The 24,610-nt window shown below is 32.2% G+C and overlaps 3 protein-coding genes across 4 annotated transcripts in view; 2 read left to right on the forward strand and 1 right to left on the reverse strand.

Annotated features, from left to right (window-relative positions):
* Window positions 1–24,610, forward strand: part of LOC125838794 (psbP domain-containing protein 5, chloroplastic) — a 222,491-nt gene that overhangs the window by 112,128 nt on the left and 85,753 nt on the right. The window lies entirely within an intron of this gene.
* On the forward strand, window positions 9,865–11,872 carry LOC125838793 (uncharacterized). The gene is made up of 3 exons (XM_049517829.1): window positions 9,865–10,058; window positions 10,881–11,251; window positions 11,336–11,872. Exons 1-3 carry the CDS (start codon window positions 9,894–9,896, stop codon window positions 11,772–11,774), a joined length of 975 nt encoding a protein of 324 aa, XP_049373786.1. The 5' UTR covers window positions 9,865–9,893; the 3' UTR covers window positions 11,775–11,872.
* On the reverse strand, window positions 12,841–19,375 carry LOC125838786 (uncharacterized). 2 transcript variants are annotated; one of them, XM_049517824.1, is made up of 5 exons: window positions 19,222–19,375; window positions 15,156–17,317; window positions 14,590–14,710; window positions 13,892–13,951; window positions 12,841–13,791 (listed from the first exon to the last, which is right to left on the reverse strand). In XM_049517824.1, the coding sequence occupies exons 2-5, from the start codon at window positions 17,264–17,266 to the stop codon at window positions 12,931–12,933; spliced, it is 3,153 nt and encodes a 1,050-aa protein (XP_049373781.1). In that variant the 5' UTR covers window positions 17,267–17,317; window positions 19,222–19,375; the 3' UTR covers window positions 12,841–12,930. The 2 variants fall into 2 exon arrangements, with proteins under 2 accessions (XP_049373781.1, XP_049373780.1); XM_049517823.1 differs by having other exon boundaries at window positions 15,156–17,322; window positions 19,222–19,374.

Below are 24,610 nucleotides of genomic sequence, written 5' to 3' on the forward strand. Positions count from 1 at the left end.
TTTTAGTTAAAGAAGAAGTCCATAAACATAAAGTGAAAATTGAACATATTAGCACCAAGTTTATGATTGTTGATCCTTTGAAAAAAGAATTATCAACTGAAACATTTGTTAACATATTGAAATAATGCTCCTTATTGATAGCAATTAATTACTTTATGTAAAAAAAAAATTATAATGTTTATGCAATCGAAACTTAAAGCTCAATTATATGTATGTATATGTTTCTGTTGTTATTTGTTTTCTCTATTATACATAATGTTGAGAATTATGATAGACATGTTATGACTTAGATAAAGAATTCTATGCATTATTGTTGGATTCATTATGTATTTGAAAGGTTGTATGAGGCGTAACAATTAATATTGTAGTACATAGAAGAAACTATGCCCAATAAAGTGATGTACAACTGTCATGATTCATATCAATTGATTTACTTAATAACGACGAATGATGTTAAATTTAACATTAATTAATTGTACACTTGACAATTGACATGCATATTAAACCACTAAGTTAATGATCAAGAGCCAAGTAAGAGAATGTAAATTTTTATTGGTCACAAAATTAAATTTTGGTTTGAAAATTAAAATAAGCCAAATTCTAACCTTGTATAGAAAAGTTAATTAGTAGTTTTAAACTACTCATAACCACTTCTCACGTTGACGGAACATGGAAATAACATCCTCCAAACTCTCCATAGCAAAAAGGGTTTTCCCTCTGTCAAAAAAATAGTTTTTTCCATCAAAACTATTATGAAAGTGCAACGTAAGGAAACAAAATAACTTATGAAAAAGAACAATTAAAAAGAAATCTCCCACTCAATATAGGTGAAAATTCACAAAAAATGATATGACTAAGTCAGGTATATTTTATTGATTGAATTACTATAAATATTAATTTATGTGAAAATCATGTAGTTCCACAATCCTAAATAATTGATGAAATTTCTTATTAGATCATTTTTTTTGTTTTTACACTCTTATATCCTAACATAAAATTCTCACAATAAGAAATGTAACTTTTTAAAAGGATTAATTACTTGAGTGGATCCTTTTTAAAAAATAATTACTTATTTTAGACATACTCTTTAATTATTACCATTTATAGCAATATAAAACAATACTATATATTTTATTACATTTTTCTTTCTCTCGCCTCTTTCTCTTTTTTGTCTCTCAGCTTTTTAATTTTTCTCTCTTTCTCGCTCCTTTCTTTTTGTTGCTCTTTCTCTCTTACTTTCTTTTTGCTGTTGTTTCTTTTTTTGCTTTCCTTTTGCTGCTCTTTCTCTCTCTCTTTCTGTTGCTTTTTTTTTTGTTTCTCTCTCTACTTTCTTTCGTAGAGTAGTCAATGATTCGTAGAATGAATAAAATTTGTATCAATAATTAATTAATTAAACAAATAATTTAATCGTTACAAATGAAGAGACATAATAAATTACAAAATGAATTAAACTTGAATTAAAAATGTATTACACACATTTAAAGTTGAATTCAAAATATATTACACACAATGATCTATAGAGTAAATTAAACTTGTATTAATAATAACAAGTAATCCAATAGTACCAAATAAATTAAAAAATTGCAAAATAAATGAAATTGCTTTAAAATTGTATTGCACAATATTAAAGTTGAATTAGAAGAGATAATTAAGAATGAATGAAAAACGTAACTAACAAAAGACAAGACAACGATCTATAAACTGAATTAAACTCATATTATTCATGAATTAAACTTATATCATATGTATCTTATAAATTATCTTTGCTTTTATCACTAAGAAAATGAGCGATAGTTGCAATATGTATTAAAAATGTATTGTACATGTCTTATAAATGTATTATTAGTGTGTTACCTAAATTATTCTTGTTGGTATCCGTAAGAAATGAGTGAAGTGTGCAATACGTATTATAAATGTATTATTCATAAATAAAACATGTATTATATGTGTCTTATAAATTACTTTTGGTTTGTATCACTAAGAATGTGAGTGATGTTTGCAATATGTATTAAAAATGTATTGTGCATGTATTATAAATGTATTATAAGTGTGTTACCTAAATTATTTTGGCTGATATCATTAAAGAGGGAATGAAGTTTGCAATATGTATTATAAATGTAGGATGTATTGTTCATGATTTTAACACAATTTTATTACAATTATGAAACATATCTAATACAACTTTAATACAAATGTGATATAATTCCGTAAACTTCATCCTTTTCGAGCTTCAATCCAATTTTTTTCCTAAAATCAATTCCAAACGTAACCAAACCCTCTTAAAATTGGGATATAAACTCCAAACGATATTTTCAACTATTTGTAGGAACAACCTATCCAAACTAATAGCAAACGAAAGAGCAGTCAATGATTCGTCGACTGAATAAAACTTGTATCAATAATTAATTAGACAAGTAATCTAATTGTAACAAATGAAGAAACATAATAAACTGCCAAATGAATTAAACTTGAATAAAAAATGTATTACACACATATTAAAGTTGAATTAAAAGTGAATTAAACATGAATGCAAAATGTAGCAAACGAAAGAGCATTATGTGATTTGTAAACTGAATAAAACTTATATTAATAATGAATTAAAGAAGTAATTCAATCATAACAAATCAACCAATAAACTGCAAAATGAATTAACTTGTATTAAAAGTGCATGCACAAATATTAAAGTTGAATTAAGCATGGATAAAAAATGTAACTAATGAAACACCAGACAATGATCTATAGAGTGAATTAAACTTATATCAATAATGAATTAAACAAGTAATCTAACAGTAACAAATAATAAACTATAAAAAACAAAATTGCATTAAAAGTGTATTACACAATATTAAAGTTGAATTAGAAGAGAAAATTAACAATAAATGAAAAACGTAACTAACGAAAGACAAGACAATAATCTATAGACTGAATTAAACTTGTATTATTCATGAATAAAACATGTATTATATGTGTCTTATAAATTATTTTAGTTTGTATCGCTAAGAACATGAGTGATGTTTGCAATATGTATTACAAATGTATTGTGCATATGTTATAAATGTATTACAAGTGTGTTACTTAAATTATTTTGGTTGATATCACTAAAAAAGGAGTGAAGTTTCTAATATGTATTATAAATGTATTGTTTGTGATTTTAATACAATTTTAATACAATTATGAAACATATCTAATACAACTTTAATACAATTGCAATACCGTTCCATAAACTTCACCTTTTTCGAGTTTCAATCTAATATTTCTCCTAAAATCAATTATAAACTTAACCAAACCCTCTTAAAATTGGGATATAAACTCCAAACGACATTTTCAATTATTTGTAGGAACAACCTAACCAAACTAATCACAAATTCGTAAAATTCAAATAATGAATTCAAAATTTGAATCTTTATAATGACCATCAATGGTGAACTCTTGTTTCTATAATTTTAAAGATTTGAAATTTCTATTTGAGAACATGATATTGTACAATTTTTTGATTTTTCTATTCCTCTTCTCGTCGTGTTTTTGGATAAAAATAGTGAAATATGGGCAAAAACTGATTTAAAAACAGTTATTTAAATGAAAATTTCAAAAAAAAAAAGAGAAGAATTAAAAAAAAGAAGGAAGAGAAAGAAGGACACAGAAAGAGACGATGAAGAAGAAGAAAAAAAAGAGGAGGAGAAAAAGGGCAGAAAAAGAGGCGAAGGAAGATAAACAGTACAATTTTTTAATTCTAAAAAATTGTTATATTTAGTTAGAAAAATTCTATTGCCATAGATGGTAAATATTTTTTTATTATTGCATATTTATGTGATTTACCCTTTTTAAAAAGTTGTTTAGAAATTGACCATTCATTAATAATGTAGTTTTCTTTACAGATGTTTATAAAAGCTAAATTTTAAGTTAATAATAACTATAGGTATAAAAAATTGATTCCGGAGCTAAGAGGATTTGCCGGTAAGATACCAACCTCGGATGTCTCGAATTCGGATCTCCCATGAATACGATAATTTCTTCCAACCATGGATAAGAAAGATACATGATATTCATTGGTATTGTTGAGTTATATTTGATTCATCATATCTTTCGCATATCGTCTTCTTATATATCTACATATCTAGTCTAATTTTTATCTCATACAAGTTCAAAAGTTATTATATCAACAAGGTATATATTTTCGTCATTTGATAACTGATAAATATTACTTTATCAACGAAGGAAATAATTATAATTCACTAAAAAACTAATGATAATATTAAAAGTGTTCATATTAAATTTGAAGGCAATGCAAGACGAGAAGTAATTTTGAACCTTGTTTGGTACTCCCAATAAGAGGGGAAATCAAAGTAATAGGAAATTTTATTGCTATTCTTGAATTGCATTTTTGGGATAGATTTATGCCAAAAGTTATAGCTGATAGCAAGTAGCAAATATGTTGTAATCATTTAAAATTTATTAAATATAAATTTATAAAATGATTTGGATTATATTAAATTCATAAATATATTAGTCCAAGTAAATATTATGTATTAATATGATTGGGTTAAATTTAAGTCCAATAAATATGGATTTAATTAATTTTCAAATTAAGTGATTTGGGCTACAATGGATGAGCCTAGTTTGTTAAGATCAATGTCATCTCATCCTAGAGGCATAGTTTGGTGTCATGTGTCAAATGACGTGGCATCTCAAGTCAAACAAAGAAGTCAATAGGATCATGTCATGTGTCAAAATGACAAGTCCACTTCGCTAAAGCTCAATACGCCATGACACTTAAATCTGATTGGCCGAAGGGAAACCTATTTCCATCATGACTCCTCCACAAGACCACAACTATAAGTAGGATCCTCATAATTCAGAAAAAGGACTAGAAATTCTAACAGGAAGCCAGAGAGAGCTCATGGATCAAACGTCTTAGATTTCTCTATAAGTTACAACTTCAAGAATATAATCATTCAAGTTCAAGAATAAACTCAAAAGCTCTTGAACTCATGTATAAGTTAATTTTCAAATCAAGTTCAAGAGTCCTTGAATCTATATTCGAAAAGACCAATCAAAGCATTCGAATCTATATTCGCAAAAACAAATAAGAGAATTCATAGAAATTGTAACACTCATACTAGAAATCAATAAATACGATTATTGTTTTATCTTCTTATCCTGATTATTGTTTTCTCGACTCGAAATTTATTATCTACAAAGGCAACTTATATTATTAGGTAACGCAACGAGGCACAAAATGTCAGAAGTTCAGTGGTGTATGTCTAAACGATTCAAAGGAAAATGTGTGAAGTAATTATATCTCATTGTAATTAACTTAGGAAATGGTAATGGCTAAGGGATTATTGGTAATCTTATTGGTCCTCTTAATGTTGAGATTAGGAGTAATTTGGGCCTTCATTAGTAAGTACAAGTGAATATTTCTAGGAGACATTATTTGATTTGACAAGAGTTTAAGAGAAATTTTATGTATAATATATGATCTAAAATACTCCCTCCATCCCTTTTTATATGCTACATTTTTACTTTGCACTTGCATTAAGAAATGATGTAACTTTACCCTTCTACCTTTAATTTTGGCAGAATGGTCTGATAAACCCTTATACTTGTATGAGTTTGTATTATGGACCCTTCTACTTAATCCTTTACCAACTGAACCCCTGAACCCATTGAAATTTAGTATTTTAAACCATTTTCTCACATGGTGGATAGTGCGTGTAATACACCTCCTACATGTCAAATTCCACCTCATTTTTAACTGCCACGTACGAAATAAATAGTAAAATTAAATTAAATCTCCAAATTTTTACTTGAAAAATCTTTTTCTCCTTTTCCAATTATCTTCCAGATTTCTCTTCTTCTTCCTCTCTCATTCCAAAGGTTTTCACCGGTAAAATCTCACGACTCGTCCAAATTACTCAACCCTCAGATTCTCTTATTCACTCATCCTCCATATTACTTATTATTTTTCTTCCCCTCTTTGTAATTTTGGATCAATCTAACTTTTTAGTTTTTTATGATTATGTGTTATGATGATTTGCAGAAATTGGTGTTGTTGATAGCTCCGACGATGTTAAGTTCGGAGGAAACGAAATACTTGTTGAAGAATAGGATCGATAAGTCTATTTGTTTGTTTGGAGCAATGAAAGAAATTTGTTACTTGTGGAAATTCTTTTGTAGAGTATAATAAAGACTGAATTTGTTCAAGAAATAATGATCCTTTGAAGAAGATGAAAGGCAACCTGAAACAATTAAAAATGGAGAAAGAATTTGGAGATAAGTAGAAAACCCCCCCAAAAAAAGCTATTTTTTGTCCAACAATGGTAAATGAATAAATGGGGAAGAAGATACTCTTAATTAGGTCAAAACTTGATATTTTTAATTTTTTTTGAAGACCTCACGCTCTTGAAATATGTGTATTACACGCACTTTGAACAAAAATGCCACATAGGATGACAGGTCAAAAAAAGGGTTTAAAATATCAAGTTTCAATAGGTTTAGGGGTTTAGTTGGTAGACGATTAAGTAGCAGGGTCCAGAATACAAACTCATACAAGTACAAGGGTCCATCAGACCATTTCGCCTTTAATTTTTTTGGAACTCAAGTTTTCAATCAATGAATATGAATTAATTTATTTTGATTAATTAATTTAACCAATGAACATGAATAATTACTTAGCTTTTCTAAGTTTTGTCAAATGTATATTTTCAAAGCTAATAACTCACAAGGATAAAGAGGAACAATATGGTAATTTATGCATTGATTTTATGAAATGAAAAGTATTATGGACCAACTATTTATAGAAAGAGATGACATAGAAATAGGGACGGAGGGAGTAAATCTTAGATATTTATATTGGCTTTAATTCATTTCATTAATGGTAAAAGAAGATTTTTAAAGTTAAATTATTTTTAATTATATAAATGAGACATTCTTTTTGAAATAGACTAAAAAAATTATGTTACATAAATTAAAAGGGGGAGAATAATCAAGAAATTTTCAATTCTACTCCCCTACTCAAATTACTGTAATCCCTGCCCTATTTTTTATTTTTTTTAATGGGATTAGCTCTAAGATGAACGCATTAGGTTAGGCAAATGGAATAGGTATATGTTTATTTCCTTAATGCCTAGATTCATGAACTTGCTCTAATAAATCTCATTTCAATTCTATAGATTTTCAGGGCTTCGATATAGACTTCGGATATTGAATGGTAAAAAAAAACTCTAATAATCAATTTTCAAGTTCAATAAGATTCATAGATAGAGTTCAGTTGTGTTGGACAATCAAATGATTGAGATCAAGATTGAATAAATTATCTCAATAAATAATAAACTATGATAATTTAATTCTTTAATCAATAAATAATAAAATATGATAATTTAATTCTTTAATATATAACAATCATGTCAACATCAAATAATTTGATTTTTTTTATGTTTGGCTAGTAAAATAAAATTAAAATCATTTTTTCTAGAATTTTTTTTTTCTTCAAATCAGAAAAAAGAATTCCCAAATAAATATAGGCATAACAAATTTCATAAGTGACATTCAAGGTGGATTGTGACCTCCATATCCTCTAACACTTCATCATCACTCTCACTTTTTGTGGTCCCCATCCTCACCACCCCAACTCAGAAAACATTTTTCTTACTTATATACAACTATTTTTAGAATAATATTTTTTGCTTATATACAAAACACAAGAAAATTAATAAAAATTACTTATTTTCCTAAAACATATTTTTTTTCCTACTAAACACAACCACAATTTTTTTTTTTATTGGTAATCATCAACTTTTATTAATCACCAAGTATAGGCATAGCATTACTGTTCGCAACAAATTTTCGTAAGCGCTGAAAATTAACTGCAAGCAAAATAAATAAAAGAAAAATGTTATTTTTATTGATGAATCGTTGTGAGTACAATTCTGTTGTTCTCTTGATTCTCTCTCCTAAGATTCTCCGTGACTCGAGGGCGTTCAGTAGCGTATTTCTCGAATGTAGGATGATGTAAACCTCCTTGAGATGTATTTGATCTCCGGAAACGTCGGGAAGCACTTCGTCGTTGCAAGTCGATCTTTGGGAAGAACTCCGTTGACCACTCCTTCGAAGAGCTATGTAGTTGGTGTTGTGGCTTTCTCCAATTGCAGAATGCTTGTTGAATAGTTTTCTTCCTCCCTTTGAATGTCATGTCTATCCCCTATTTATAGTTGTAAGGAGTGAACAAGGTTGCTTGTGATTGGCCAAAGGATGTCATTTTGACACTTGGCGCATTGTGATTCGTTCTTGCATTTGACTGGGACTACCACCTCATTTGGACATGTGGCGTCACCTTGTTGGTCTTGGATGCCTAGTCACTGTGACACGTGGCATGTGTTTGGGCTTCAAGGTGAAATGGACCTTGAATTTGAATTTAATAAAAATGGACTTAATTATTTGTAAAACTCAAATTAATCATTCAACCCAAATAAACATGGATTTAATCCAAATTTTGTATGAATTAAATCCAATAAAATTTGTGTGTCTACAATTACAAATCAAAAGTTAGGTAATACATAATTTGCCATCTTAAACTAGAATGAAATTGAGAAAGAGCTACCAAACAGAGGCTAAAACTTAAAATATTTATTAATAATAAAGTTATAAATATTTATTAAGTAATCATATGAAAAATCAACCCGGTAAAATTGGTGGAATATAAAATTGACATCTCAACCATAGAAGAGAAGTATGGTTAGAAAGGAGAACACCAAGAATTTTGGAATAACATTTTTCTCGTATAGCTATAAACAAAATTAGATTCCGTTATTATCGTTAAAAATGTCAGAAAAATAGTAAAGCTGAAACAACATTTGTGGTTAAACACTTCCAACAAAGAAATAAAAAATGAAAAATCAAAGATGATAAAAAATTCTATTTCTTTCTATATATTTCACAAACTTTTCAAATTTTGCTTCTAATTTTCTTTGGAAATATTGTTAAAGGTATGTACTGGATGATACGAATTTGAAAATCTTGAACTGAAAATTTCTAATAACAAAAAATAGGATTTTTCATTTTCATTATGAATATTTATATATGTATGAGTTGAAACTTGATTTCAAAGCCCCCCATTTACTCTACTTTGAAAAAAGATTGAATCTTTTGCATAATCAAGAATTGGAATTTTCATTTTTTATGCCTAATCTTGATTTGGGTATGTGCTAAAACTTGATTTTAAAGACCCCTTTTACTCCACTTTGAAAAAGAGATTGAATCTTTTACATAATCAAGAATTGGAATTTTCATTTTTTTATGGCCAATCTTGATGTGGGTATGTGCTGAAATTTGATTTAAAAGACCCTTTTAGTCCATTCTCAAAAAAGATTGAATCTTTTACATAATCAAGAATTGGAATTGTCATTTTTTTATGGCCAATCTTGATGTGGGTATGTGCTGAAACTTGATTTAAAAGACCCTTTTAGTCCATTCTCAAAAAAGATTGAATCTTTTACATAATTAAGAATTGAAATTTTCATTTTTATGGCCAATCTTGATGTGGGTATGTGGTCTTTCGGAAATAGCCTCTCTACCTCCACGAGGTAGTGGTAAGATCCGTGTACATTCTACCCTCCCCAGACCCCACTGGTGGGATTTCAGTGGATATGTTGTTTTTTCTTGATCTTGTTGGGAAATATTGATAATATTGAATTGGTTTTTCTTTGTGCAAAATTAGAAATTAGGGATTTTCTTGTTTTTCATGCTTTGATTTGGGTAATTTTCTTGGAAATGCAGTTTCTAAAAGACCCCTTTTTGCTGAACTGCTGGGAAAGATAAGGAGCTGTTTGAATTTTTGATAACTGGAACTACATATTCACAATAATCAGAAGAAATTGGGTTTAGGTATAAGGAAGATGGGGGTGGATTATTATAACGTGTTGAACGTTGGGAAGACAGCGACGGAGGATGATCTAAAGAAGGCTTATAGAAAATTGGCAATGAAATGGCATCCTGATAAGAATCCAAACAACAAGAAGGAAGCTGAGGCTCAATTCAAGGAAATATCAGAGGCTTATGAAGTTTGTGACACTTACCTTTTCTTTTGTTTAATGTGCATATATATAGAAATGTTCATAATCACGCGTTTAGATATAATCATAATAATGCAGATAAACTTGAGTTATTGTTTTGTGTTTGAAGACTTTGGTGGTTAGATTCTTGATGCAAGTTGAAGGGCACAAGGGTGTGGTTCTTGATTGATTCTGTTTTTACTTAGGTGTAATGCCTAACGACTTTTCTTTTAGAAACCTTTTGAAGGTTTAAGTATAATCATAATGCAGAAAAAATTGAGTTATTGTAAAGTATTTGAAGATTTTCGATAGATTCTTGGTGCAACTTGAAGACCACAAGGGTGGTTTTTGATTGATTCTGTTGTTTCTTAGGTGTAACATGTAACTCCTTTTCTTTTAGAAATATATTTTGAAGGTTTGATCTTCATCAACATTTTGTGCTAATTTTGAGAAAAAAAATGTGTTACTTTATGAAAACTATGATACTGAAGCTGCAAGAAGGATCGAAACTTCTTTTTACTATCCTTTAAGAATGTTGTATAATTGAAAGCTCTTTTCTTTGTTATCGTATGATCTGACCTTGGTTTTTAACAAACTGGTCCGATTCCCTTGCTTTCTCATAACTTTAGTGATCGTAGAATTGATTGTTTTCCTTACACCTATCAAGACAAAATAGAATAGATTGTGTTTATGTCTTAGTGTATTGTCTCTCTGACCTTTCTCATCCATTGCAATCGACTCATTTAACCAATTGTGAATCATTATCATGTATAGAAGAATGAATAAGATATTAGTGCCATTCTTACTATCAAGTTTTACTCATTTCTTCAGATTTTAAGTGATCCTGATAAAAGACAAGTCTTTGATCAGTATGGTGAAGAAGGACTAAAAGAGATGCCATCACCTGGTTGTAGCAATAATCCTCGAAACGCTGAGGACATTTTTGCAGAATTTTTTGGGAGCAGTCCCTTCGGATTTGGATCAGCTGGAGTTAAGTCCACGAGATTCTCATCAGAAGGAAGTGGTTTCGCAGGATTTGGTGGGAGTGAGAATATTTTCAGGCCAGCTAGTGATGGAACTGGTGCTAATATGCCCAAGAAACCGCCACCAGTTGAGAGTAAATTGCCTTGCAGCCTTGAGGAGCTTTATTCTGGATCGACTAGGAAAATGAAGATATCTAGAACTGTAGTCGATACGAATGGGTAAGCACTTTCCTTTTATTGCAACAAGTGGTCTATCTCTCTCTCTCTCTCTGCTGAGACATAATACGAGAGTTGTTATTGCAGGAGGTTAGTGACGGAATCAGAAATTTTAACTATTGATGTAAAACCTGGCTGGAAAAAAGGTACAAAGATAACATTTCCAGACAAAGGAAACGAGCAGTTGAACCAGCTTCCAGCAGACCTCGTATTTGTAATAGACGAGAAGTCTCATGACGTTTACAAGAGAGATGGTAATGACCTTATGAGGGACTATAAAGTAACATTAGCAGAGGCATTGGGAGGAACAACTGTCAAACTAACAACGTTAGATGGTCGTGCATTGACGATTCCAGTGAATGAAATTGTAAAACCTGGTTATGAACTTGTGCTTACAAAAGAAGGCATGCCAATCACAAAGGAACCTGGCAATAGAGGTGTTTTAAAGATCAAGTTTGATGTTAAATTCCCCACAAGATTGACAACTGATCAACGAACAGCCCTCAAACGCGCTTTGGGGGGCTGAGAACGTGGTAAATTCAATCGATACTTATCGAGGAGCTGGTGTAAAGCAGAAGAATCACATTAGAAGTATAGAGTATTATTGTTCATTCATTCATATGTAAAAGGGAAAAAAAAAGTTTTTCTAAGATTGGTTCTAGGAGAAAGCAAAGGAGTTGTGTCAATTATAAGTTTGTAAATTGGTATTTCTCCTTTAGTGCTGATTGACTTGATATAGAATGTCAGGATATTGAGAAATATAGAAGAATTATATACGTTATGGCATCTGCTTCAAAGTTGCTAGTCTATTACGAGATCATTCACACTATTTTTATCGTGACGTATTTAGTGTTGTATTTCATTTTCATATTGTTTTTTATATGCGTTAAATGGGCGAGAGTCCATCAAAAACAATATCTTTAAGGTTGTTGATGATACTTGTGGGAGTTGTTGATGATGAGATCATTCACACTAGAGAATGACATCAAAAAGAAGAAAAAAGGAAAACAAACTTTTCAATATCTTTAACCACGATTATGAATTTGTAGTTTTATAACTATTAGACCAAACTTCTAAAAATCAACTTATTTTGAAAAAAATAATAATCAAAAGAAGCAATTTAAGTTTAAACAACAAATATTAAAAAAAAGACACTTTTAAGCCACAATTAGTGTTTGACCAAACATCTCCCTTTTGAGTATACTTTTCTCAAAAGTGGTTTTCAAAAAAGCGTTTGTAAAAAAAAAAAAGTTACTTTCTTTAGCTTCTAAAAAATAGTTTATGCGACTCCTCAAAAACACATATTTTCTCTAAAAAAAAAGACCTGGTCAAACATCTCACTTTGAAAAATAAGTTTTGTCAAACAAGCTATATAAGTCATTAATAAGAAAAGCCTTCGGTTCCAACGGTCCAAGGGGTTTCCCAGCTAACATAATAAGCCACGAAAATAACACATTTGAGAAACAGAATAATGTTTTTAATGAGATAAAATGACAGTAAAACAACTAGAAGAGATCACATAGTCTCTTGCCTTTATGCGGAAGAAGTACAGTATAAACTATAGTTTTAAGCATCTAAAATAAAGGCTAAGATACCTAGTCTAGAAAGTCTAAAAAAGCCAAACACAACAAAGATTCAGAATGTACATCATGGCTAACACTGAACTATCAAAATGAAAAACTTCAAAACCCCCTACCCCTTGATTGATCCCTTCTCCAATCAACTTGATATTGCCCCCTTGGTGACATAATTTGTGGCCTGTTTGGTATACCATTATTAATTGGTGGTTGCATAGGCAAACCCATAGGTGTTGCCAATGGTCTCTGATGAGCCAAGTGCTGCGGGGGCTGCGGAAAACTGTGGCCTAAAGGGTATGGAGGACGCTGAAGGGGTGGAGGGGCTTGTGGCCGCCACTCAGGGATGTCATCATCATCGTCATTCCACGATGAAGTTCCAGGACCAACATTTGTAGCACCAGTTTGGCCATACTTTAGTATAAGTTCTCTCATTTGGTCTACAGGGCGGGAAGGGGGTGTTTGGTTATATGGGTTCATTCTTGACCCATGGTACATGTTTTGAGATGGATGCCTAGGCCTAGAAGCATTTATGTTGCCAGAAAAATTAAACTCAGGCAAATCATCATCGTCACGACCAGCTTTGGGACCAAACCCAGGTGGGATATCATCGTCATCATCCATTGCAGGATCATTTTTCGCAGACATGGACATGGGTGCTTTAGGCATTGAATTTACATTAACGTTTCCAGCTTTTTCATGCTGTCCTCTAGGAATCGCCTGTTGTTTTTTCAAACTGTGTTTATGGTGTGAAGACGTGTTAGGTGATATTGTTGAACTTATATGAAGTTTTCTCCATACAACTACGCCAATTAGACCATTTTCTGTAGAATCATATAGCTCTTTAGGGTCTTTGGAAAGGTGTTTGCTTATCATATCGAGTATGTGTGGTGGACACAGATATAGTTCCACTCCTGGAGCAGGTTCCGCGAACCCCAACCTCTCATCTGAAGCGTATGAATGCACTGCCTATTAAAGATTATCGAAAGACCCAGTAAGCAAATCATAGACTTACTTAATTTTACTGAACAAGAATTGCTAAGATAGGAAATTAAACTCAGATTGGTACCTCAGATAGGTCTGCCCGTTCCCTCTCAGATGACTTGTCCTTCAAAACAAATTGAACAACCTGCATATGTAAATATGATTAGCACAACGTTTTGAAGATTTTTTGCAATTTATGTAAAGCATAATCTAAGATTTTTTCCAATTTATGTGAACTTGACCATTCACAAGTAGAATCATTGCATCATTTACATCAAAAGATATTCATCCACTTTGGTTTAAGATTGATGGCTAAGCCAAACGAGTCGAAAAGTTGTATCTTTGCGCAGACTAAATACTTATTACAAATAGCTAAATACTGCGTAAAGTTGAGTGATACATTGATTTTATCTTAAAACAATAGAAAGTTTGATATCTCTGGGCATTGAAAAAGCCTAAATTTGAGGGAGTTAGAGAAAATCTGTAGAGCCTTCCATGACACAGGTAATTATTCAACTCATGACATTTCCATCCACAGCTCGACCCAAAAGGCAAATCATCCAGTAAAAAGTTAAAAGAGTAGAAAGGACATATGGTCCCAAGCCATTCAGCAACCATATATTGCATATCACTATATTCCCAATAGCTGGAATATACATTCTTGGTTCGACAATGGAAGTCATCAAAAAATAATAAAAACCTACACACTATCTGCAATAATCTGCAACCTGAAGTATGGCAGAAAAGACCAACTACAACAAAGGAAGGAGAACCATAAGATACCATGACTGCACGACTTCGTGACATAGGAAGCTCTTGAAGAAATTTCTCAAATGCATCAAGTCGAACTCTACCCTTGATCTCAAGAGAGATTGGCCACTCGTTAGTTGGTGTCTTTTCACCACTGAAACAGAAGACAATAGAAGAAGAAATGCCAGTCTTGTTAGCACCACTTGTAAAGTTATAACCAACAAGTGCAATTTAAATGTTCTAGAAGGGAATACACACAGAACATTAAAGGAAATTGACTCCAGAAATAGAGAATCCACTCAGGAAATTTAAAGCAAAGCACTACACACAGAAAATAAAGGAAAACTAATCCAAAGCATACAACATGCAATTGCAGTCCCAATCCATTCGTCTAGCAGAGAGAATTTTCAAGAGCTATCAATTATCAAGAAGAGAGAAAAATATCATGGTACTAAAACTCAGAGAAAAATAGAATGAAAGAAACGACCTGTAGAGACTCAAGTGCAACTACAGTGCACTAAAATATACAAGAGCAACATTAATATATAGTAATTACTCAAAGAAAAGATCTGGTAAGCGATTTTAGGGAACAGGCATACCTTCTAAACGAACCAAAGACTGTAACCAAGGATGAAATAGTAAGCTGCAGTTCCCCCTCCCAGATACATGGAACTCTAGAAACACTACCATGTGGTCCTGTCATCTTGATAGGGCTCAAATCACCAGAACTAGTTACTTTCTTTACTACAGGGCTTCCTGCAGATACCAGAGACTCCGCTTGCTCTACATGATTCTTGACCCCTTCAAGAGATTTGTCTTCAGAAGCAACAACAGGGTATTTTGCGGCTAGACCAGAACCCACAGCATTGTTAGGGTCCTCGGAACTTTCTTTGTCTGGAAGAGGTGCAGAATGATTGTTTTCAACAGGCAGGTTTTCGAAAGGAGGTTCAGAATCAAGTGATTCCATGAATTCAACTAAGGAAACAATAGGAGGAAGAAATTCAGCATCCTTGAATTCTTCTACAACCATCCCCTGCATCAAATCAGCCCCATCAGCTGGAATTACCAAGCTATCTTTCACATCTTGCTTTTCTGAGTTATTACGTTGGCTGGTAAGATTTTCTTTACTTCCTAACTCATCCTTACCAGAAGGGCCAGAAGTTCTCCCCCTATCTTTCTTCGGCATAAACTGTGTGACATTTGAACCTGCAGATATCTCAGATGCAATATTATTATCATCACGCTCAAAATCAACCTGATATTCACCCTTGTGAGTTTTCTTAACCAAACGTCTCATGTCAATTGCATTATCAGGTAAAACAACCATTTGAGCAAGTTCCTCGGCTTTCGCCACCCGCCACTCAGATAGCTCCTTTGAAGCAAGTTCTTCAGCAGTCATTGAACATAACTTATCCGGAGGTATCTCACCTGACATCACTCTCTCTCTCAGTTCAGGATTACTGCGATCTTTTAGGTTGAAGAGAAGAGACCTGCCCCTCTCTTTATATTTTTTGTTCACACCTCCAAACAATTTAAAAAGTTCCGCCTCAATGTGCAAAGCTAAATCTTCGGGAGATGATTTTGTATGCTCACCTTTATCTTCAACCACATCCTCATCAAACAAATTGGCCTTTTCAGCATCCTGGAGGAAATCAGTTTCTCTTAACTGCATATCTAGATCCATCGCCCAAGTGAGACCATTCCCTTGCAAGAGTTCATCTTTGACAAAGAAATTGTCACTGAAGGGAACATCGTCCACATGCAACTCAAGTTCAGTAGAGATGGAATTACCCATGCTCACGTCATCATGAAGCCCAAGAGATAAACTATGACCATCATTATTTCTATCAACAGGAAAAGGGCCAGTTGAAGGAAGTACATCGCCACAGTTTTGAGGTACATGTGAGACAGAGGTTTGAGGTAGACCTTCATTGGCAGTTGTCGGAGTGACATCCAGTTGTGAAGGCTGAGAACCCACTGCTTCACTCAGATCCTTGGCAGCTGGATTCTGGCACGCCATAGCCAGAGCTGAAGCAAGTGATTCTCTCATTTTGGACCTAATGGCATCAGAGGACTCAGACTGTGCCTTGGAGGTCGGCTCAACTTGAATTGTTCGTCCTTTTGGAGTCTGCGACCGCTGGGAGGCAGTTCTATTGGATATGGATTCATTTCGGGTCAATTTCTTGCTTGATGCAGGAAGACTAGTTGAACCTCCGGAAGTTAACTTTGACTGTTGCTGTCCAGGTTTCTTAATAGCAGAAGATTGCTGCACAAAACCTGGAGACGCAGACAAAAAAGTTCCCTGTGCAGTCCGCTTATTTGGCATTGATGACACCTGAGGTGTAGAACCATGCGGCATTGATGACATCTCGGCCTTCCGCTTGGTGAGTACTGATGATTTTTGCACACCTGGACTATTTGGCACATATCTATCTCCTCCGGTCTGCTGATGTGACAACATGAAGTGCTGAGGGTTCATTCTGGGTCCCATTGGCCCCAACTGATTCACAGGAACTGAAGTATCAAATCTGTTGGCTGTAGGCTCATTTGACCAAACAAGCTGCTGTGATGCAGAAATATTTGGCACGTGTCCAACGATACTTGTCTGCATATGTGCTATAGAGTCGGGATTATTGGAAACATGATCCATTTGAATGAGCTGACCATCAGTTGGTCCTGAAAATTGCTGAGAAACAAGATCGCTGGACATGACAAAATAACACAAGAGTGCATACAAGGTCAAAATGGTGGACAGAGGGCCCTGCACTTTAAAATAAAGACACCATGTTATTTACACCATCTTCTTCCTCCAGATCTGATTTATTCAATAGAACAAGAAGATCTATGCACACAGAGAAGCAGCAAGGAAAATAATGAATCCCTTTTTGAAAGGAAAGGAAGCCCCACATATCAAAACCATGAAAAAAGAAAAACATGAAGGAAAACCCCTCAAAAGAGGAAATAGAAATCTGATTCGCGTATTCAGAAAGGATTGACACACCAACAACCACAGCTTCAAAATTAGACAAACACCATAACACTAATATACACAGCTTGGCATACATGAAATATAAGCAATTAAGCTAAGTGTGTGTGCCTCTCAGACAAAAAAGAATGACATTCGCACCAGGCGCACTGCGCAATATTAGATCAATTATGTCAAAATATATGTACTAGATATGTATATGCTGCTACTTGTGTCATCCATACTAGGTGCCAAACCCTTGGTGTCCACAAATTGAAGTAAACTACTACTCCATATATACAAAAACCATTTTTCCCCTAGTAAATTAGTATTCATATTTGAGAAGACGGCAGCACCCCATGACTTCTAAGAACTAGAGCATTTAGCATGCCGAGGGGTTTCACTAAATCCTATGCTAAAATACATCACAAGCATATCCAATGTTAGCCAAACATTCTCAAAGGACACAACAGTGAGTTCCAGACAAAGTAAAGTCCATGAGTTAAAAGAGCATCGGGTTGGAAAGGAGAAGATACGAATCTCAAATTAATTCTTGTAGAAAGACAAGATAATTCATTTTGCAGAAAGAAAAGATGTAAAAAAATCAGTAGCAGCAATTTTACAACCCTAAAGTGGTAAACTGCGGCAGTAATTATACAACTTTAAGTGGTAAAGCCCCGCCTAAACAGGAAAAATGTTCAAGGTTCTAGAATTTGAAAGGCTTAATGTTCTATAACAGAAACCTAGCATACCAATGAATTATTCACATTCCACTATGACAGATCCATCTGAGAGTTACACACACATTTCTCTACTTATTTTATTATTTAACATTTGAATGTTCTTAAAAATCAAAAGTTATTTAAATAAGGAATTCATGCAGCACTTTGCAAGGACTGCTGTCAATCTAAACATCCAAAATGAGCTAAGATGGCTGATAATCCCCATAAGTAGGAGACAGACATACCAAAGAATACATCTAAAGTAAAATCATTCCAATAAAAACCCAACTTTCCACACAACTAATAAAGAACTCCAAAAGACAAGTCATAAGCTTTCAAGACAAACACATCTAGTCCCAGAAACAAGACCTTTGCATATACCCAATAGAAACCCAACTTTCCACACAACTAATATAGAACTCCTAAAGACAAGTCATAAGCTTTCAAGACAAACACATCCAGTTCCAGAAACAAGACCTTTGCATAACCAACCCATAATCCTCAAAACATCTCTAACCGAAACCCTAGTTCCTAATCTTTCAAGGATATCCAAGATGCTATAGCTACCACAATTCAGAAACAGCACTTGCAGGACAAAAAAAACTTACATAGATAAAACATATCAAGGGTCAGATAAATCAGTAACAGCACTTGCAGGGCAAAGAGAAACATACAAATAGACAAAAGGGTACAAATCTTTTAACTATATGAGCAGAACTAAAATCGAATCTGATAAACAGAACTACCAAAACTTCAAAAACCCCAATTCCCCCCTCCCCACCCAAAAAAAATAAATGTCAAATTAAACCTCCACAATCAGAAGTTCACCTTGACCTACCAAACCCAGATGAGAAAATCAAAAATCAAGAAACCCAACGTGACATCCCAATCCAAATCCTTAAAGGGTATCCAAAAAACACAATCTTGAACAGTAAAAAAAAATTAAAAAAATCACAAGATGGGTGACACGATAGTTACCTCAAATCAGCAAGAGATTGGAGTAAAACAGCTAGAAACACCAAAATCTGAGCTGCCCACATACATTTTGGATAGAGACGAAGAAGACGAGAGAATTGGGAGCTGAGCTGAGGCTAAGCTTTATCTTCATTTTATTGGGAAAATAAAAAAAAAGCCCTAGAAAATCCAATTTAAATAGCGGCGACACCGATTCACAAGAGCCTTTTAACCTTATTATGGGCCCTTAACCTTTCTATTTCACAAATAGCCTTAAATTCTTATCCTCCATCTATGAGATAAAAAGCCTAAATAGGTTGAGCTTTAACTTCGTTCGGATATGATTTGAAATTAAATTGATATGAAATTAAAATTTTGTTTCTACTCACAATATAAATTCTTTATGTTGAATTTTTTCATAAATATGAAAATTTCATATATTGTAAAACTATTAGAATTTTTCTAATTTTTATACAATTTTGAGCAATAATAGTTTGTATAGAATATATCGAAATATTATAAGGAGTCGCATTGATAAATCAAAAGTTCTAAACAAATATATGAGATTAAAAACTTTCAAAAACATATAATAAAGATTCACTAACAATAATAGTAGAAACTATTTAATTTTTTGTTAATCAAATAGTGATTTATTATATTAAATTTATATATTTTCTCTACTATTAAACTACTTTTAATTGTATATCTATTATGTTAAAAATAATTAAATTATGCACATTCAAATGTTAAAAAATGAATAATCTTAATCATTTATTGTTCAAACCTAAAAGCAACATCTTAAACATTTAAATTCTTATATACGTATACATATCTTAATTTTCATCCAAGTGAGTCTAGTAAGGAGAGAAATAGAAATAATACTTACGATTTGACACAAAGTTGTGTGCCACGCCAGAAGGACTAGGAGTCGCACACAACTTGGGGTGATGGTCTCCATCGCACCTTGGTGAAGCAGAATTTTGAAAAATGTTGAGCGTTGATGTTGCGATTCACAAGAATGAACACTTTTGATGGATATGTAAATAATCATTCTTGGATATAGGAAATGATCAAAAATTCAATTGCTCTAGAAACTTTCAAAGAGATTCCTAAAATAGAGTATTAAATAACCATCAAAGTGAGTTATTCCTAAGCATTTATGGATGTAATTCACGCATATTAAATGCTCTCTATAACACCAAATCATTATTAAAATTTAGATTTCATAAAAAAAAAATCAAGAACATATAGATGCCATAAGAGTTAGCATTTCTTCAATAGGGTAAAAACTCTTGACCTCCTGTTCTATTCAGCGGCGGAAAAAATACTATGAATGTGTTCTATTGCTAAAAGCGCTAAATATTTCTTGAAGCGAACAAAACCTAAAATATTTGAACTTTGTCATTGTTTGGGCGAATGTAATAACCTAATAATTTGGGCCTTGGCCCATTAAACTACTTAAGTCCTAAAACATGATTCAACTCTCCAATAAATTTTTTTTAAAAAAGTAAAAGGTGGTAAAAATAAGCAAAAAAACAATATTGTTAGTTTCAACAAGTGGCAAGTAGGTAGGGCTGGTAGCGAAACCGATAACGAAACTACCAGACCAGCACCAATCGAAATTGGGAAGGAATCGGTGTCCACCATGCAGAAAAAGGCCGGAATCGAGACTGGACCGGTATCGGTAGTTCCATAATTTATACGTTGTACTATCTCGGATCGGTATAGCATCGGGACCGGACCGAATCGGTAAACCGAGATAACGGCTCTTTTCTTAAAAAAAATAAATTAAAATATTAGGAAATATTTCTTTTAAAAGTCTAATTTAAAAGAAATAAATTACGAAATATTGCTTTTTAAAATTCAATTTTTAAACTTTACATCATAAAGTTTGAAACTCTAAAAGTTTAAATTTCAAACTTTAAAAGTTTAAAAGTTTATATTTTAAACTTTAAAAGTTTAAATTTCAAACTTTAATTTTTAATTTTTTTTAAATTTCAAATTATAACTTAAGTTTCAACTTTGTCATTTGAAAATTGAAAATTGAAAATATAATTTAAAAAAAGACGTTGTATTAAAATTGAAGACAATAATATAAAAAAAATTAAGGCGACTAGCCTATAGTTTTATTAATAAAAATTAAATAGTACAATTTGAGTTATAAAATATTAGTGGAGGACCTAATCTACACAGCCATCTTCTAGGAAGGGTTCTATTTGAATTAGACCTCGAATTATCATACTAATAGTTAATGGTACCAATCCAGTCCTGTCTTAAATCATTTGATATTTCTCTAGTAACATGATCTGGAATTGATTGATCGGCAAGTTCCTCCAATGCATCAATGCGTTGTCACTAAAATCTTGCAACATTTTATCAATATCATTTTCAAATTGGGTAGGTAAAACTGGACACCCATAACTCCTTCTCTCGCGATTAATCTAATCTCTTACTAATATCGATATCTCCAAGTTGTTTGCTACTAATGAATATCTATGCTCTCCACTTTGAAATCTTGCTGCACTAAAAGCGCATTCCGAAGTTATTGAAGATGCTTGAATATCTACCACATCCCGAGCTACTGGTTGAAGTTTTGGAAATCTTTTGTCGCGATTGCTCCACCAATCCAGAAGATCAGGTAAACTTTGTGAATCCTTAATAGTTTTCATACACTGATTAATATATGCATCAAATTATTTTTATTCTCATGAGAAAGTTCAAGATAACTTTCTAGCATATCATCAATATTATCATCATTATATCTACACCTAGAAGTTTCAGGTTCTTCATTACGTACTACATTTTTTCTATGAAATTATACAAGTCATATAATTTTCTTGCTTCAATTTTTATACTACCTTTAACTGTTGTCAAGTTAGGTGTTTTAAAATTCTGAGTATCTCAATTTAAATATATTTTTTCAACCCTTCGTGATGCACCTACATCTTTTTAAGTAGGAATAGGAAAAAAAATATTTTAATTTTTTTTCAATCTTCTTCTTAATAGAATCTTCAAATCTTGGTTTCTTTTTGAATTTATAAAATTTACTAGAAATAACACAAATATTTGGTAAAACAGAACAAATAGTTGGATAATAAAGTCCAAAAATTTATTTTGTAGCTAAATAAAAAACTTTTAAAAATTATATAAGTTCTTTTACGTCATTCCAATCATTTTTATTAAGTCTATAGTCCATATTTGAATTATGAGCATTCCAAACCATTTGTAAAGGTTTTTTATATTCATAGGCGACTTGAAGCATTTCAAATAAAGATTTCCACCTAGTACACATCGATTTTGAAATTTTTCTAGGGAGAGGATTAAATTCACAATAATGATTTTCAAATTCTCTACGTCTAGACTTTACTTGATATTTAAAAATAAAATGACATGCAGTTTCACATTTTATGCAACCATTATTATACATTATTATACCATCTCTAACAATCAAATTATATGTGTGCAGCACACCTAATATGAAAATCATCAATATAAACATGGCAAAGAGTCGGTTTTAGTATTTCAACAACATATGTATTAATAGAAGCATTATCTAAGGTGACACTAATTACTTTATCACAAAATTCATAGTTTTGTAAAACATCTACAATAGTTTGAGCTATGTAACTATCGGTTTTATGCATTTCACAATATTTATAACCATCTTTTTTGCATAATCCAATTTGCATCGATCCAATAGGCAATAACAATATTGACACTACGACCCACATCAGAAGTAATAGTCAATTTACAAGTATTATAATAAAATAAACAACGAAGATATTGAAAATGTTGAGCTTGATAATCAAAAATAGCCTTTTTAATTGTGTTTCTTGTAAAACCTTTAAAACGTGGATTATACACAATTTGAATATAATGAATAATATCGAGATTTTCATCAAAATTAAAAGGCAAACCAATAACAACAATCATATTAGTAATTCTTCAAGATCTTTTTCTCTATTATATGAGCGTTGTGTACTATGACAGAAACACTAGAAGGGTTTAATTGTATTGGACCATATTAGAGCCCTATACTCCTACAAATGTATTAGGAACGGTGGTACTATTCTTTTTAGCTTCGGCTACAGCTTTAGCATGCAAAAATTCATTTTTACAACATTCCATTAATTGATTACTCAAATGTCCTATCCTACCCTATTTTTCCACAGTTTTATGATTCATTCTATGTTTATATTTATTACAAATAGCTTGTGTTTTATCTTCACTATGAGTCATAAATTGCCACATAACTAATTTTTTAGCACGTTCTATCGTGGGCCTAGCCTGACTAGGATGTACGAGGGAATCGGAGCAGGACAACGAATGGGAGCGGGAGCAGGATTGGGAGTGGGACTAGTAGTCGTAACTGGCTCTATTTCAACATCATCATTGTGAACACCTAATTTTTGAAGTGTTTAATTTACTCCTACAATATATAGTACGGTCTTTTCTTATATTTTGTTTTTTATATTTTGGTCTTTGTTTCTTTCTTTTTTTTTTGGCCCAAATGACCCAATTTTGATTGAATTGGGCTGATTTAGACCCAATTCTGATAGCTCAATCCATTTTAGACCTGGTCCAATAGCAATGGTCAAGATTGAATCTCAATCATTCAAAACATTTCGATCCCAGAGATCTTATGGGACCCTACCAAAAAATAGAAAAACTCCAAAAATTAGAATTTTGGCTTTATTTTGATTTTATTTTCTTCTCCTCTTGCTTCCACCTACCACCATCACCGCCGGCCGACCACCGCCACTGCCGCCGGCAGCCACCATCCCTTGGCTGGAAAAATCTCCAAAATTTTACCATTTCTTTCTTTGACCCTCCTCCACATAAATCTGCAAACCATTCATCCTTATCCATAGCTAAACTCCGTAGATCTAAGAAAAATCAAACACAAATCTTTATTTTTTCTTTAGATTTATGAAGTTCCGGTCATCTCCATTCTATACCATTTACATAAATGTGTAGAGCTCTTGAAGACCTATCTTTTGATATAAATTTTATGTCAAAATTTTGTCAAAAAAACTTCGGTGAAGTTTTTCGGCAATCCCCATTCATCCGAAAATTTATGTCAATCTTTTCCCCCTCTCCTCCTCTATCCAAATCCGTCACCATCACATTCTTTTTTTAACCATATAAATCATTTTGGTGCCGAATTTTGTATTATTTTGTTAGTGTTCTTTTAAGTTTTATCATGTTAAAATTTTTGCTTGAATTTTATTTTTTATTTTTATTTTCTGCCTTATTTGTTGTGTTTGATCTTTAAGATAGGTTAGAAATTTAGATTTTGTGTTAGTGGGCTGGATCTTCTTTTGAATTTTGGGTCTTGGTCAAATTGGTCTACATTTTGGGCCAATTTTAAGTTTTCAGATGGTTCATTTAGCTATTATTCAATTAATGAATA

Source organism: Solanum verrucosum, unplaced genomic scaffold (genome assembly GCF_900185275.1).
Source record: "Solanum verrucosum unplaced genomic scaffold, falcon-dt-bn FXZP01000182.1, whole genome shotgun sequence".
Classification (NCBI taxonomy): domain Eukaryota; kingdom Viridiplantae; phylum Streptophyta; class Magnoliopsida; order Solanales; family Solanaceae; genus Solanum; species Solanum verrucosum.